The sequence below is a fragment of the Cylas formicarius genome, unplaced genomic scaffold (genome assembly GCF_029955315.1).
Source record: "Cylas formicarius isolate icCylForm1 unplaced genomic scaffold, icCylForm1.1 PGA_scaffold_10__41_contigs__length_53128322, whole genome shotgun sequence".
NCBI lineage: Eukaryota > Metazoa > Arthropoda > Insecta > Coleoptera > Brentidae > Cylas > Cylas formicarius.
In genome coordinates this window covers 953024-968770 of record NW_026844214.1, presented here as the reverse complement: position 1 = coordinate 968770, position 15747 = coordinate 953024, and the positions used below count along the sequence as shown (strand labels likewise).

The 15747-nt window shown below is 32.7% G+C and overlaps 1 protein-coding gene across 3 annotated transcripts in view; it reads right to left on the bottom strand.

Moving 5' to 3' along the window:
• LOC132699207 (uncharacterized) overlaps positions 1-15747 on the bottom strand; it is a 41283-nt gene that overhangs the window by 13252 nt on the left and 12284 nt on the right. For 2 of the 3 annotated variants that reach the window (XM_060665807.1, XM_060665798.1), the window contains exons 2-3: positions 10327-10468; positions 8048-8336 (exon numbers count right to left, since the gene is read on the bottom strand). In XM_060665807.1, the coding sequence (XP_060521790.1) occupies positions 8048-8336; positions 10327-10468 (431 nt within the window). The remainder of the gene's footprint in view (positions 1-8047; positions 8337-10326; positions 10469-15747) is intronic. The other variant, XM_060665816.1, reaches the window with a different exon arrangement.

Sequence of the window (15747 nt, the reverse complement as noted above, 5' to 3'; positions counted from 1 at the left end):
TTTTATTTTGTAACGATGACTATTACTAAATGTGTGTAAACTAACAGCTTATTGCGTTAAAAATTAAGCCCAGTGTGTTAAAAATAAAATTAAAAAAAAATTGACTACCATTATTTTACCACGTTGAATCTTTCCTCCAAATTTCCGAACACCCTGTATAAGTCTATCAACAATAATAGTAGTCGATAGTACAAGTTGCATTATTTTTTTTTAATAAATCTTTTTCATATCGTTTTTCCCTTTAACTGTGTTTAAAAGATGATTGCATTGTATATCGTAGTTTTACTCCTTTGATGGTAATCAAAATTTATTTCCTAAATGAGTTATGTAATCAATTATCCTTTTATATACTACTGGATGTAAATTAATGTTGACCTTTTAAACCATCTGGTTACTTTTATCAAATAACGACAGGATGCTATTCCAGAAAAACGTTAAAAAAGCTACACTTTTTCTACTCCCTTCTGTAAATGTAAAAAATGCTGTGATCAGGTCTTTTACAATATCGGCAAATATCAATCTCTTTCTTATCCGAGTTATTGGTATTCTTAGTTTTAAATTTACAATCGCTAGAAAAGTGCCCCAATTGGCCCCAATGGACGCTGTTTATCCTTATAACTATTTAGGCAACTTTTACTTTTTCATTCTTGGGTATGCTACGTAGCTGGTTAATTTTTTGCATAATCCAAAGTGTTTGACAACAACAACAATCATATCCTCAAAATAGTTGCAGCTAAAGTATTGGATAAAGATAATGATAAATCATATTGCTTATTGAATAAATTTAAAAATCATCGATAATTTTAGCTGTGAGAATGATTGGGTATACGTTTTTATTGACCTTTCGTGGTTCGTGATAATCGTCTTATGAGATTTTCCAAGTAAAATGTTCCTAAATACAATTTTACTATGACGCAATGATTTATTTAAAATAATTGAGAACCTTTAAACAAACATTTTTGATAGGTTTGACTTTTGGACTAATTAAAATGCAACTGAATCTTTTAATCCATAGTGCAAGGAACAACCTAAAAAATGGGACTCAAAATACACCAATAGCAACGCATCAATGGCAATGTGGATATTTATCAAGAATCTAAAATACATACTAATATGTAAAATACTGTAAAATACTCGTTCCGATCGGTTATGCTATCGTTGTCTCTTTTTAATCGTGTACGTTTGACAGAGGTGTATTATTGGATATGTCATATAAATAACGGAATACACACAATTCTAAAACGTTATGTTGTTTATTTAACTTTTGCAACTGATCATTTTATTTAAAGAAAAAGAATGCAATTGGAAGAAAAATCATCAATCATCAAGGACAGAGCTTTTAAGTGGATTCAATTTTTAAGATCGTATGAGCAAGAAAAAGCAGGTTCTAACCATCAATTTTGCTTTGTTTATACTGATGAGACATGGATATTTGAAAATCGTACAATCGGCCTTGGAAAGATATTAATATAAAAACTGTAAAAACCACTAAATTTTATGCGCACGGTATGTAAAATTTTTCTGGGAAACTTAAATTATAAATGTCAATGTAGCTTATAACACGTAGTGTTCAAATTGTCTGGTATATTGCATAACATTTTTCTGTTTATTAGTTTTTGGATACATTTTTTGCAAAACAACACGAATATATTCACTGACATGACCGTCAGAATTGACAAACGTCAAAATTCAAACCGTGCGGTAAAATCACCGAAGACATCCGGAAATGTCCGAAGTGACCTGGTAAAGTGACGCCTCCCGCACCCTAGATCGGTGTGTAATTAGGCATTTTACAGACGGGAATAGAAAAAAAAGTTTACCCTACCTTAATTGTAATATTAAAATTATTTGCTATTATTAAACAACCTCCACCTAAGAACAACTTCAGCATTATATATATTTTCAGGTTGAAGAATAAAAAAATTGATATAACTAACTAGAGAATTGCGTAAATAAATATTCCTTTGAAATGAAGTAAAAAATCTCTAATTTGTATTACAGACGATACCAGGAAAAGAAAACAAGAATGTTATAAAATGTTACCTGCGCTGATTAGTGTAACATAATATGTAATCGGTGACAGTATACTTTGCCTTTTGCCAAATAGACGTAAATAGTGGTTGACACTCGCCACATTTACACCTCTGGCAATAATATAGAACTAACGAGCTTTAACACGTAAACTACTCCACAGGATTTTATCGTTTTTTGACAAATGCAAAAAACTGGAACGGAATATAAACATATTTGTGAGAACTGAAACAAAGAGGTAAAAAAGGAAATTTTTTGTTGCTCTGTCGAGGGGAAATTATTTTATTTTACCGGACAGTGGAAAAATAATATCTGATAGATTTAGGAAATGGGCGGCGTCTATCGTATCTTAACCCATTTTGTAACAGTGGTGCGTTAATGCACCATCTATCACACATTCAGGACATATTTTTGCACATCCGTTTAGAACTTTTATTATTATCACTATTAAAGGACATAAAACCGTAGAAATCGTTAATTTATGTGTAAAGCAAATATCTTATATATGACTTCAAAAGTGGTACATAAATTTGTATCACGTTTTCAAGTAAATCCAAAATAGTGAAAAAAAAATATTTTGGATTTATATTGTCATTTTTGTTAAGTAAGCATGTAGATTACATCGCAGAAAACATACATTTGAAATACTATATTGATTATGCCTTATTTTTGGAAAATATTTACTGGTGCATGAATGCACCGCTGGTTTTATCTGTGAAACAAAATTTTGTTATTTCCACGTCTAGACAAGTCAGCGCATGTAGAAAAAACATCCAACAATTAGCGTGTTCTTTAGTATTAGTTTGTGCCTTGTGCAGGGAACGTGTTACAGTTCGTAAAATATGGCAATTCCGAGGTATTTGACTCAAAAGGAATTAGAGGCGGCTATGAAGAGATCGTGATGGATGAGGACAATAACAATAAAAGCGTAAGTATTATTTGGATTTACGTATTCTTATGTATTGTAGCATTCCATTCCTTGTAAATTTTTTCTAACAAAGACGTGAAAAAATATTTACAGAACATATTGACGCGGTCTATATTCCACCCGACGTGGATACCTTGACTGACGAAGAAGATATGAACGATAACATAAATCTTCAAGAGTTTGGGGAACCAACTGATATAGTTGGACCTTTCGAGTTACATACACCGAATGATACAGCTGTCCTTCAACAGTCCTGTAATTCATCAAGTACTGAATCTGAATAGGACTCATCAGATGATGAAACCCTGGAATTCAAAAGAAGACGTATGCTTTCTGCAAACGACAGGCTTGCTTCTACTGTCAAATAGAAGAAAGGTCAGATTGAGTACACTCACATACACACACACACTCACATGCGATGAATTTAGATCATGTGAGGAACTAGAAAATAGGCTTTCTGAAAAAACTCCGCTTTAAATATTTTTTATGTTTTTTGATGACGAAGTGATTAATTTGATTTTAAATCTTCCGTTGCTTTGCGACTTTTAAAAACTGATAAAACAATTACTCAAGGTCACCTAATAGAGCCCGAAGGAGATGTAGAATCTGCCACGTTTGTAATAAGTGTAATATGCATTTACGTACTTCATACTTTGTAAAATGTCACCAAAAATTAAACCGGGTGTTACCAGTGATGCGCTCACGCACCATAAAATACAATGCCTCTTGTTTTTGTATCAAATCAGGTTCTATTTGGAAAACAATCTACTTTTAGTTATTTTCTGTCGAATTTGAACTTTCTTTTGTATATTTTTGTATAAATTGTTCGTTTCCACACCAGTAATTGTATGTTTCAAGTTTTTATTTTTTTTAGTCACATGTAATGTATTCTTAAGTGCAACAAAATAAATAATTTCAAAGCAAAAAAGCCTAGATTATTCCATTGACATTTTTTACAATCATTTGTTGAAATGTGCATCTTTTTTGCGAACCATAAAAAAAAATTGTTGATTACGATTATGATATGAAATGGCCCGTTTTTAATGGTATGATACCTTAGCTCATTAATATTAAAAAAAATTAAGAGAAAAATTCATATACTTTTAAAATAATATATTGTTATACAGGGTTTTTGAAGACTAATAATTTTTTTTTAAGTATGACACCCTGCATATTAACGGATTTTTGAATCGTTCGAAACTTTCTGGACCATACTTTATAGGCAATGTCCTATTACCTAAATTTTACCGTTTGTGAACTATTTTAAATTTTATGTCATATACCTGTCAATTTCTCCAAATTTGGGATTGATTTCCTTATAGAACAGGATGTACGTTAAAGTGTTGAAATTGAAAAAAATTGAATAGTTGAACCGAAATACCGATTTTATAATATTTCAATACAGGGTGTTTGAAATATCTTTGATTACGGTTTGATTTTGATATATATATATATATATATATATATATATATATATATATATATATATATATATATATATATATATATATATATATATATATATATATATATATATATATATATATATATATATATTTTGCTGGATAGGTCTCTCAAAAACTCACTAAAATCTTGTGTTTCTTTTTACGTTAACCAAAAGTCGTGCCCGACGGGTACTAATTTTTGATGTCAAATATCGACAAGGGCTATTAAGGATTTCGTTAAGAATAAAGTGTCAACTTATCATTATTTGCGACTACATGAAACCTAACCATATAAATTTCCATGAAGTTCGCTTGACCGTTACTCCTGATGAATGGCTCAGTTTTGAATGTTTTATTGGATAGGTTTCACTGAGCTGTATTTTTTTAATTAGAAAAGATTTTTAATTCTCATCTAATAATAAAAATAGCAGAAATATCAAAATTGATTGACGCCGACATACTGTTTCCTTTATAAAAGCAAGTTTGTCACGGAGAAGCGAATTTTCGACACTCAAATTCACTGGCTTATTAATATTTTAATTTCGTTACCTTTCGAATACTAAGATTTATTAATGCTATTGTTTTAAGCTGATACTAAAACATAAATGCCATTTGAAAAGTGTTTTTTATCATTATTTTTGAAATTTGTATAATTCAAATTTGTAAGATCTTAAAATCACATACAAAGTTTACAATATTAATTTTTTGAATAATTGTTATAATTTTTTTTTTCAAAAAGGCGAAACCATTTAGAAGAAAACTGACTACGCTACTGAATTCTTTTCACCTTTTCAACATTTCATAGGATCCCCGAGATACCAGGGGTGCCCCAAAACTTCAAATTACAAAAGTCACCCTGTATTTTAAAAACTAAGCAAGTCACGAAAATTTTATATATTTTTACTGGCAAAATGGGACACAGTGACAAAGCGATAAACTGTTTTAAAAATATAAATGGATACGAACAAGTTTTGTCTCTTTTTTAAAATATTTTTTTATATATATATTTTTTTATATTTTTACTGCCAAAATGGGACACAGTGACATAGCAATAAATTATTTTAAAAGTATAAATAGGTACAAACAAGTTTTGTCAATTTTTTTATATTTTTATATATATTTTATATTTTTACTGCCAAAATTTGTCTCTTTTTTTATATTTTTACAATTTTTTAAATATTTCTATTGCCAAAATGAGCGATAAATTATTTTAAACATATCAATGGATACAAACAAGTTTTGTCTCTTTTTTTATATGTTTATATATTTTTATATTTTCAATGTCAAAATGGGACACAGTGACGTAGCGATAAATTATTTTAAAAATATAAATGGATATAAACAAGTTTTGTCTGTTTTATATTATATTTTTACTTTTTTTTTAATATTCTTACTACCAAAATGGGATACAGTGACATAGCGATAAATTATTTTAAAAATATAAATGGATACAAACAAGTTTTGTCTCTTTTTTTATATTTTTATATATTTTTATATTTTTACTGCCAAAATGGGACACAGTGACGTCGCGATAAATTATTTTAACATTTACATAACAAACGGGACACTTTGTTTATTAATCTGACTTTGGAAAACCATTATTTATTTAGTAAAAAAAGAAAAACGCAGGAAAAGTATCCAATCTAATCGACGATTCCGTAAACTCCGACCTAAACTAAGTATTTTCAGTCTCATGTCCTGCCGGGGCCTTTCCGATGAAAAAAAGTGAAAATATTATTTTAAATCAATGGGCGTCGAAGCTTTCATTGCGAATGTGGGTGTCGCGACTGTCTGCGGCCCCATTAAATGCAATTATTTATGCAAATAATCGATCGAACGAGAGCCTTGAATTAGAAATTGGGACGATTATAATCTCATTACGTTTTGCTAAGCTTACGGTCCCACGGTATCTGTTCGACTTTGAAATTATTATTTACTCGCGAGAAAATTGTAAGTAATTACGTAGAAAGTTAAACAAAATAATACACTATGCTTTGGAAATAGTTTGAATAGAAGTAGGGTCCATAATAATGTTAATAATAATAATATTCAAAAGACCACCAACCACAGACCCAGCGCGTGCCCGTCAGTAGTACACAAACTCCTCAAGTCACTTCTCAGCAACCGAATATACACAGTACTAAAGATAAGGAAACAACGTAATCTAGGAAGAGCAGAACGGCCGCATCAGCTTTCGATAGATCTAGTGGTTCTTAAACAGGTTCAAACTAACAAAACAGACCCCAATGACTGGCTGACGAAAGTACTGGAAATTTCCAGGATTTCACTGAAGGTACGAGCGTTACCGTTTACTGCGAATTTCTTTTCCAGCCTTGGAAATATCTCTTTTGAAGGAGCTCGGCGCTAATTTATGTGCAAAGGAAAGATCTTATATATGACTTCAAAAGTTAACAAAGGCGGTAAAAAAAATATTTTGGATTTGTATTGCCATTTTTGTTAAGTCTACCGCATGTAGATTATATCGCAGAAAACATACATTGGATATACTATACTGAATATGCTTTATTTTTTGAAAATATTTACTGGCGCGTGAATGCACCACTGGTTTTATCTGTGAAACAAAACTTTGTTATTGCAAGTCTAAACAAGTCAGCGCATGTAGAATAAACAATCCAACAAATAGCGTGATCTTTGGTATTAGTTTGTGCCTTGTGCAGGGAACGTCACAGTTCGTAAAATATGGCAATTCCGAACTATTTGACTCAAAAGGAATTAGAGGCAGCTATGGAGGAGATCGTGATGGATGAGGACAATAACAATGGAAGTCGTAAGTATTATTTGGATTTACGTATTCTTATGTGTTGTAGCATTCCATTCCTTGTAAATTTATGCTTAAAATAACTTGAAAAAATATTTACAGAACATACTGACGCGGTCTATATTCCACCCGACGTGGATACCTTGACAGACGAAGAAGGTATGAACGATAACTAAGCCGACAAGAGTTTGGGGAACCGACCGATATGTCCTTCACTAGTCCTGTAATTCATCAAGTACTGAACCTGAATGGGACTCATCAGATGATGAAACCTTGGAATTCAAAATCTTGCATTGCTTTGCGACTTTTAAAAACTGCCATAGATGAAGTGCGTTATGATAATCAAGGTCACCTTATGATTGTTCATTCTAATAAAGCCCGAAGGAAATGTAGAATCTGCCACACCCATACAATTGTAAAATATCACCAAAAATGAAACCGGGTGTTACCAGCGGTAATTTGTTTTCTGTCGGATTTGAACTTTCTTTTGTATATTTACGTATAAATTATATATTACATCTTAGGTGCCCCAAAACATTATTTAATGTTTCTTCCCAGTGGTTCGTTGGTATGTTTCGAGTTTTTATTTTTATTTTTACACATGTAATGTATTCTATGCTCGGGATAATATGGGTTAAACACATATATAATACACGGGGTTCCCTTAAAAAAATATATGACGTAGGCTTCTGTCAGAAAATTGACAGCGTTTTGTTTAATACGTCACCTGACCGCTAACCCTACATTTTGTTTTGTTGCTTATCTCGATATCACGAAAGTAACAGCCAAATAAAACGTTACCAAGATAAATTGAACGCGCGGTACGATTCGATCACCTCGATTAAAAAAATTCGGACACGCTACCTGACATTTCGACGGAGGCCTCCATGTCCAGCGAACAGGCGCCGATCGAGTCGACCGACGTGTCCATCGCCGGAACCGGAAACGTAGCTGCGACGTTCAGTGGCGTGCCGATAACATTTTTCGCGGCCGCAGAAGGACGAATTTCGGGTGACGGCTCGGGCGTCTCGACGGGTACGATCTGGTGGGGCGCCGATCGGGGTCGACAATCGCCGTTGTTATTGGCGCGTCGCTTGCTGACGTAAGGGCGTCGGCGACTGTTGTCAGACGATACGGACGAGTTGCGTCGCACCTTGATGTTGACATTTTTTTTTTATTGGATTGACAATCGATCGAGTCGTTTAGAAGATTTCAATTTGATGAGATGTAATTTACGAACGTCTTTAAATATTTCGAATTAGAGTGTATGGTCTGTTCATAGATATAAGAAAGTGGCCAATTGCTTTTGAATGGGATTATCGAAGGGAGGTCATTAATATAACAATGCAACAATATTATTACCTAAAGTTTCGGAATTAAAATTCAAATAAAATTGTGGTCCGTAATAGAAAATAATTTTATACCTACCTGTGTTTAATATTCTTTGGTTTGGTATACTACTTAGTTTAAGTTTATACAGTGTAATACAGCGTGTGTTGAATCGTGTGCGAATTATGTAAAATATGTGCGAGTCTAGTGTATCTCAGGAGAACACTATTCTATTGAGACTAAGGAAGTTATAAACAATGTTTACTTGACTCTCGTTGAACGTGGTGCCAGCAATCAAGCATCTTTAGAAGAAACGGCCACATTGACGAAAATTCCAACATCGACTGTATGAAAAATTGTGAATAATCCCATTCCAGCGAGGAAAAAAAGAAGCGGTGCTGACATTTTCTCGAGTGTAGATGAAAGTAATCAAGATATAATACGGCGTAAAATTCACCAGTTACACGAGGCACAAAGCGTGCTTACATTAGATATCTTAATTATGAGATGAAACCGGTGTTAAATGTGGCAGAATTACCTTATGGAAGTCTATTCAACACACTTTGTTTTAGATTTAAAAAAATTGACAAAAGGCAAGTTTTAATGGAATCTTTTAGAAATCAGAAATGGCGACTGGAATATCTAGAAACAATCAGGATTTACAGAGAACAACAAAGGCCTGGTTCGACCCTTATGATACCCCGGAAAAGGGTTGGGTTGACTCAACTGATAAGTGTAAAACAAACGCGCCATCAAAAAGAGGTAAAAGAATAACTATGTTGCATGCTGGCTTTAAAGATGGTTGGATTTCAAATGGACTTTCTCTGTCTGCGAAAAATATTAAAGATTCTTCTCTGGATTACCATGACGACGCCACCGCTGATTTATTTGAAAGTTGGTTTAAAAACAAACTAGTTCCATTTAATATCTTCTATTTAAATTATATTTAAATTTTGCCCCGGAAGGAACTTTTTAACGTCAGGTATAAAATATTCAGGATTTTCTAAAAAATATGAAATATAAAAATTAAGAAAGTAGAACTCAAAATCATGATATCCTAGTGTCTTAAAAGTATAATAATTTACCTTGAAATGATATATTGTGGCCTTCATCAAAATTTCCTCAAATTGTTTAATTACATTTTTAATTGTATTTACTGAAGGAACTCTTCTACCCGGATATATATTCGATATTATCTTTTAAATTTGAAATATCTTCAGTTATTCCATTTACGTTGTTGATTTTTTGTTTCGATCAGTCGTCAAAACTAGAACACTGTAAAAACCACTGCAATATGGCAGAGACTTGACTATTTTTAAACAATATGGCTATTATCCAGTAATCGAATGGTAATTATTTTTAAACTGGAATATTTCAAAAACGACTAAATGAAATGTCGATAAACTATATGTTTTTGAAATCAGGAAAAAAAGATCTACGATTTAAGCTAATAAAATATAGGGCGTTGCATAAAAAAAAGACGTCGCTGTCATTTTGACAGCTTGCGATCGTCGTTTGTTTTTTCTGACATTTGCATAAGATAGTAGAGCAAAAATGTTCAAACTTTTGTATTTGCACTTTTCTTCAAAATTATCCCTGTAGGTGGGTATCAAAATATAATAAATAATCCAGTACATGACCCTGTTTTTTTATTTATTTATTAGAACAATTGGCATTAACGAATGGACGCGAAATATGACAAGCTCGATTTCGTGGATAACTGGCGGGAATTAATTCGCGAGGAAATGGTCAGTGTAAAGCTAGCTGGCATTGTGAAAACCTAAGATGCATTTAAACAAGCACGCTTGGCCCACCTGAGAGTTTTTGGAGCAGTTCGATACGGCCCCCAGCGCTAACGGTAGAGAGAAGGGGCGTCTCGTCCGTAGGGGAGATGAAGCGGGTGACAGCCTAGTGACTCCAAGAAGAATGACCGGCGAGCGATCCTCTGGCAGATCGCTACACGCAACAATACCACAGTAAGAAAAAACCTAACCAAAATTACTTTTTATAAAACTTCTGGATTCCTCCTGCGTCGGTTCTTGCTGAGTCGAAATTCCTGACGTTTCGCCGATCATCCTGTTGGCTTCTTCAGAGCTTGACTGAAACTGGCGTGCATTTTACTTTGCACCTGCTTATATATTGTTTGAGGGGCACAAAACACCGTCTCGGATGCCTGATTTCCATATTGGTAGAGGTAGAGACCTGAGTCGCGGTTAAGATTATTAGGTTGTTTATAAATTTCTATCGATTCTAGGATTTTTCGTTGGTAGATGAATTTATTACATGCAAGAATTTTAGTTTTATCGAATAATGTTTTATGACCGGTTTCGGCAACAGCCGATGAGTTTATTTGTCTTAGTCGTAAGACTCTTTCGTGTTCTTTGAGCCTAGTTGATATTGCATGGAATGCTGTAAACTCCTGGCATCTCAAATTGAATTTTATCTTTGACGGACCGACGATGTTAAAGATAAAGATAGCTTTATTTCCATAAAACTTGATTTACAAGTGTTGGATATTGTCAGCATAAAACGAATATAAAAGTATAAAATTATCTTAGTCTAATAAGTAAATTAATAATAATAATAATAATACTGATAGATAAATAACAAATATATAAAAAATAACAAACAAGGAATACGTATTAAAAGGTATCACAAGAAACGAAATCCTTAATATTTGTATTTGTCTTTAAGAGTGTGTTTGCATTTTGTTCGACTAGTTATCTCGTTCAGTTCGATAGGCAATTTATTATAAATTTTTACGGTCAAAACAAAGGGACTATTTGCTGTAAGAGACAGTCGACGTGTAGGTATTTTTATTTTAAGATTCGGTCTTAAACTGTACTGAATATCTAAGTTTAAGTTTAGATCTTTTGATATGTGGTCAGTGATATTTTGAATGTAAGGAAGGACCACAGTAGTAAAGTGTCGGATTGATTTCGGCCTCATTGCTATTGCAAGTGGTGGTGGTGGTGGTGGTGGAGTGTATTTTTTGATCGAACGCTTAATATCTTTACTGTGGATATTATTAGAGGGAAGAGCAGAGGTAAGGTGTTTTAGTTCTGGGTTCAGTGACTCGGGCTGAGATAGCTTTACGGCTCTGTAAACCAGAGAGTTGATAACCGATGATTTTTGGGCCGGATGGTGATGTGACAATGCATTAAGGTATCGGTCTCTGTGCGTTAGGTCTGATTTTCTATTGATAAGAATGGAAGGTTATTATTAGTTTCTATTTCAATGGTAAAACGTATGTTAGGGTGTATAGACTTTAAATGTCTGCGAAAATCTACCAGGGTTTTCTTGACCATGAGGCCAAATAACAAGAGTATCATTTACGTAGCGTTTCCACCACATATCAAAAGTTTTAAAGAAGTATAACGTCAAAACCAGATTCACCACTTGTCCAAAAATCTTCGGTCCGTCACATAAAAAATTTCATTTGAGATGCCAGGAGTTTATAGCATTATAACTAGGCTCAAAGAACACGAAATTGCCTTACGGTATTCGATAAAAGTAAAATTCTTGCATATAATCAATTCCTCTACCAACGAAACATTCGAGAGTCTATAGAAATCTATAAGCAACCTCACAATCTTAACCGCGACTCAGATCTTTACCCGCCGCCAATATGGAAATCAGTCATCCGAGACGATGCCCCCTCATTTAGCTCCGCCCCCCTCAAACAATATATAACCAGGTACAGAGTAAGATGCGAGTCAGTTTCAGTCAATCTCTGAAGAAGCCAACAGGATGATCGGCGAAACGTCAGCAAGGTAGACTCACCAAAAACCGACGGAGGAGGAATCCAGAAGTTTTGTAAAAAGTATTGCAGTAGACTGTGGAAGTTTATTTAAAACAAAAATGCATTTGAAGGTGTGTGGGCAGCAAAACAAACCCAATGCAGTCATGCAACGGCCGAGGCTGATCAATTACACAGGTCTACAGTGATTTTGGTGTTTGAAAACTGTTCGCTTATTTGTATATTTTTGGGTGCCCTTTTTCCAAAAAAACGCCAAATTTTTGCTGAATCACGTCATTGAAATGATTTTTATGAAATTCAATGTGATTTGGCAACACTGGAAAACATTAGATTTCCCTGCAAAGCCGCAGAGTTGCCGCAGAAGCGTCCATACAGCGTTGTAACCTGCGTATGGGCAATTTGGTTATATTTGTAGACGTGCTGCTGTATTCGCCGCTGTTGTTAAATTGAATATCTTTGAAATGCCTTGGATCGGGGTATTTGAGAGCGTTCCAATATTTAAAATTAACAGAAACAATTTAGTATAATTAAATCAGAGAGTCGCAAACTCCCACAGAAACTTTACGAAAAAATGGTCGATTCCATGGATGCAAGACCATGTTAGATGCCAATGCTATAAACTAATATATTTATACTTTTGTAAAAAATATTTTTCAATAGAATAACGACAGTTCGCATACATTTTGTCACCAATGTTGTTTTATATAAACCAAGAGATCCAACATATATCTGCAAGGTATTGTTAAAACTTCAATTGTTCTTTTATGTCGGATAGTAAGATTCATTTCCCCGTCCTATTTATCCCATAATTACCCCTTATTACTAAAGTTGACGTATTTTTCTTAAATTTTCGAAAAGTTGACTGTAATTACTGTTAATTGATGTTGATCCTTTTTAAAAAAAAAAGTACTTAAAAAAAGGCGGGCAACACAAATATAACCTCAATTTTTTCATAAATTAACCAAAGGGAACTGGTTAGTTGTTAAATAGGAAAGGCCAGAAGTGCAAATTCACGGTTCTGACAATCATTATTTTATTAAACACTTGCTCTGCTGCTAATAAAATTACGTCATTATGGTAGTAGTAGTTTTTATTTCCAAAAGGGCTGTAAAACAGACATATCTTGCTTTTAAATATATCTCATAAGCTAACCTTTTGAAACGATACTTATAAAATAATTTTAGAGTATTGTCAAACAAAAAACTTTAACGTTTTCATAAAATGGTAAAGATTCTTATATAATTATCATGGACGGTGATTATATAGCATCTATAGGGATACAATGGTTTTAAAAACTTCCGCTTTTTCCATGTTTATATGCGCCATATTAAAAGTTGCCAGTTCTTTTTAAAATAAAAAAGTTATATTAAAAGTTTGTACTACTTGGAAAGAATAAAAGTGATATTCTTAACTGAATCTGACAGATATCTGCACGGCCTAGTAATACATAAACAAAAAATTATCTATATTTCCGCCTTTTTTCATCACAGACACCAACAATTCTAAATAGCGGACTGGGGGGGCATTTTTTTAAGACCATAGCCAGCTATGATTGCCATATAAGATAAGAACGTTGAAAAAATATGTTTTTTCCGTATAACAAAAGGTATGAGCAATTTTCAAAAGGGCGGAAAAACGAAGAAGGCCCTACTATACCTCGGTTGGTGGTTAGATTTTTTTCAAAAATCGAGCACACGTAAGTCGGTTTTGCTCTACCTAGTTTTCCTGTTAAAACACTCTAATTACGACCACCCTGTACAGACTAGACTTGAAACTAAGGTTTGGTGTGGGATCACTGGTTATTTAACTCACATTTCTTAATTGTGTATCTATTATAAATTACACAGGCCTACTGTGATTTTGCTTATTTTCCAAAAAACGCCATATTTTTGATGTATCGTGTCATTTTTTTTTAAATTTATTTTTATGAAATTAAATGTGATTTTTTTTGCAGCTTTGCATAAAATTTTTGAAATCAGCCTATCAAAATTATATAAAATCAGTTTTGAAAATAAAAACATATGTCAGAAAGTTTAATTTTGTAGACCTGTGTTATTAATAAAAAACAAACTTTTCTAGTCCAAGTAACACTGAGTATACAGTGCGGGTAAGTTAAGCAAAGGCAATATTTTTAAAAACAATCTTTCTGCGAAATAATATACAGGGTGTCCCAGTTAATCGTTTCGGTCCATGTTAATTTCGAAAAGTTAAGGAAACCTATGGAACCGTCTTCAAATAAATGACATAAGAAGATTGGCGCTTCTTAATTGACTAGTCAAATTCAAATGTTTTAAATAACATATTGCAATTGTAGAGTGTTATATATCGTTATTTAATAATAATATCGCTCCTTTACTTTCAATTCAATATAATTCGAAAATTACAGTTTCTTATGAAAAACAGTGAAAAGTAATTTAAGATTATTCACTTTTGACGAAATATCGTTTGAACTTTATTTACAATATTTTTAATTTTTAAGTTATGTCACTTTATATTTGTTTCTTTCTCAAATTTTACGAACTGATTTGTTTGACATAAATCATTAAATAAACAAAAAGGCTTTTGTCAGTGGCACGCAAAAGGGTTTGAAATGCCTGTGTATTATTGAACACGTCAAATTAAAGAAATCTCTACACAGTTTTTGTGGTCTAGTTGGGTCAAAATTTTAGCAATTTTAATAAAATCCTCTTTTTAAGTTAGAGGTTTGCTTTCAGGCATTTAGAAACCATGGAGTCCTATAAAGCGTATAGGCGAGATCCTAAAAACGGCCATAGAGAATTTTAATGAAGAAATGGTATTATTAGATATTACCAACGTTAACAACGAGAATTTACCACCTCTTGACTCTTTGCAAGTTTCTGATCAACTGTCTAAGGCAGAAAACCCTATTAAATCGTTTTAGGAAAAAAGTCTCAACTTTTAACGAAACCCGAGAATAGCAGTGAAGGGAATCTTATACCGGACCTTAAGGTAAGTTAGTTAACTTGCTAATAAAATATTTTTTGTGTCCCTTAACCTTCTAGAAGGCGCTAGAAGAGACGTTTGTCACGTTAATTCGGAATATAGTGTATCGAGCGATAATAACAGATAACAAATAAAAATATGTATCAAAACTGACCCAGGACAATAGGTTAGTTTAATTCAGATCGCCAAAAAAAATGGCCTTTCTTATGGTGGCAGCAATTTAAAAAAAAAAAAGGCAATAAAACTATGAGCTGAAAAAAATGAATCTAAGTTATTTTTCCATAAAAAGTTCTTTGAAGATAATACGTTTAACCAACATTAGATATTCAGTTAGCTATAATATACAATATAATTTACTATTTGTGAAACAAAAAAAAATTACAAGAGTTAGTCGATAAAAATATAATCACAAAATCTTATAATTTTTTTTATAGAAAAGTCCCAAAATAATTTTATATTTTTTCATTTTTTTAAGTTTAAAATGTTTTAAACGGTTTAAACAATTGAAATA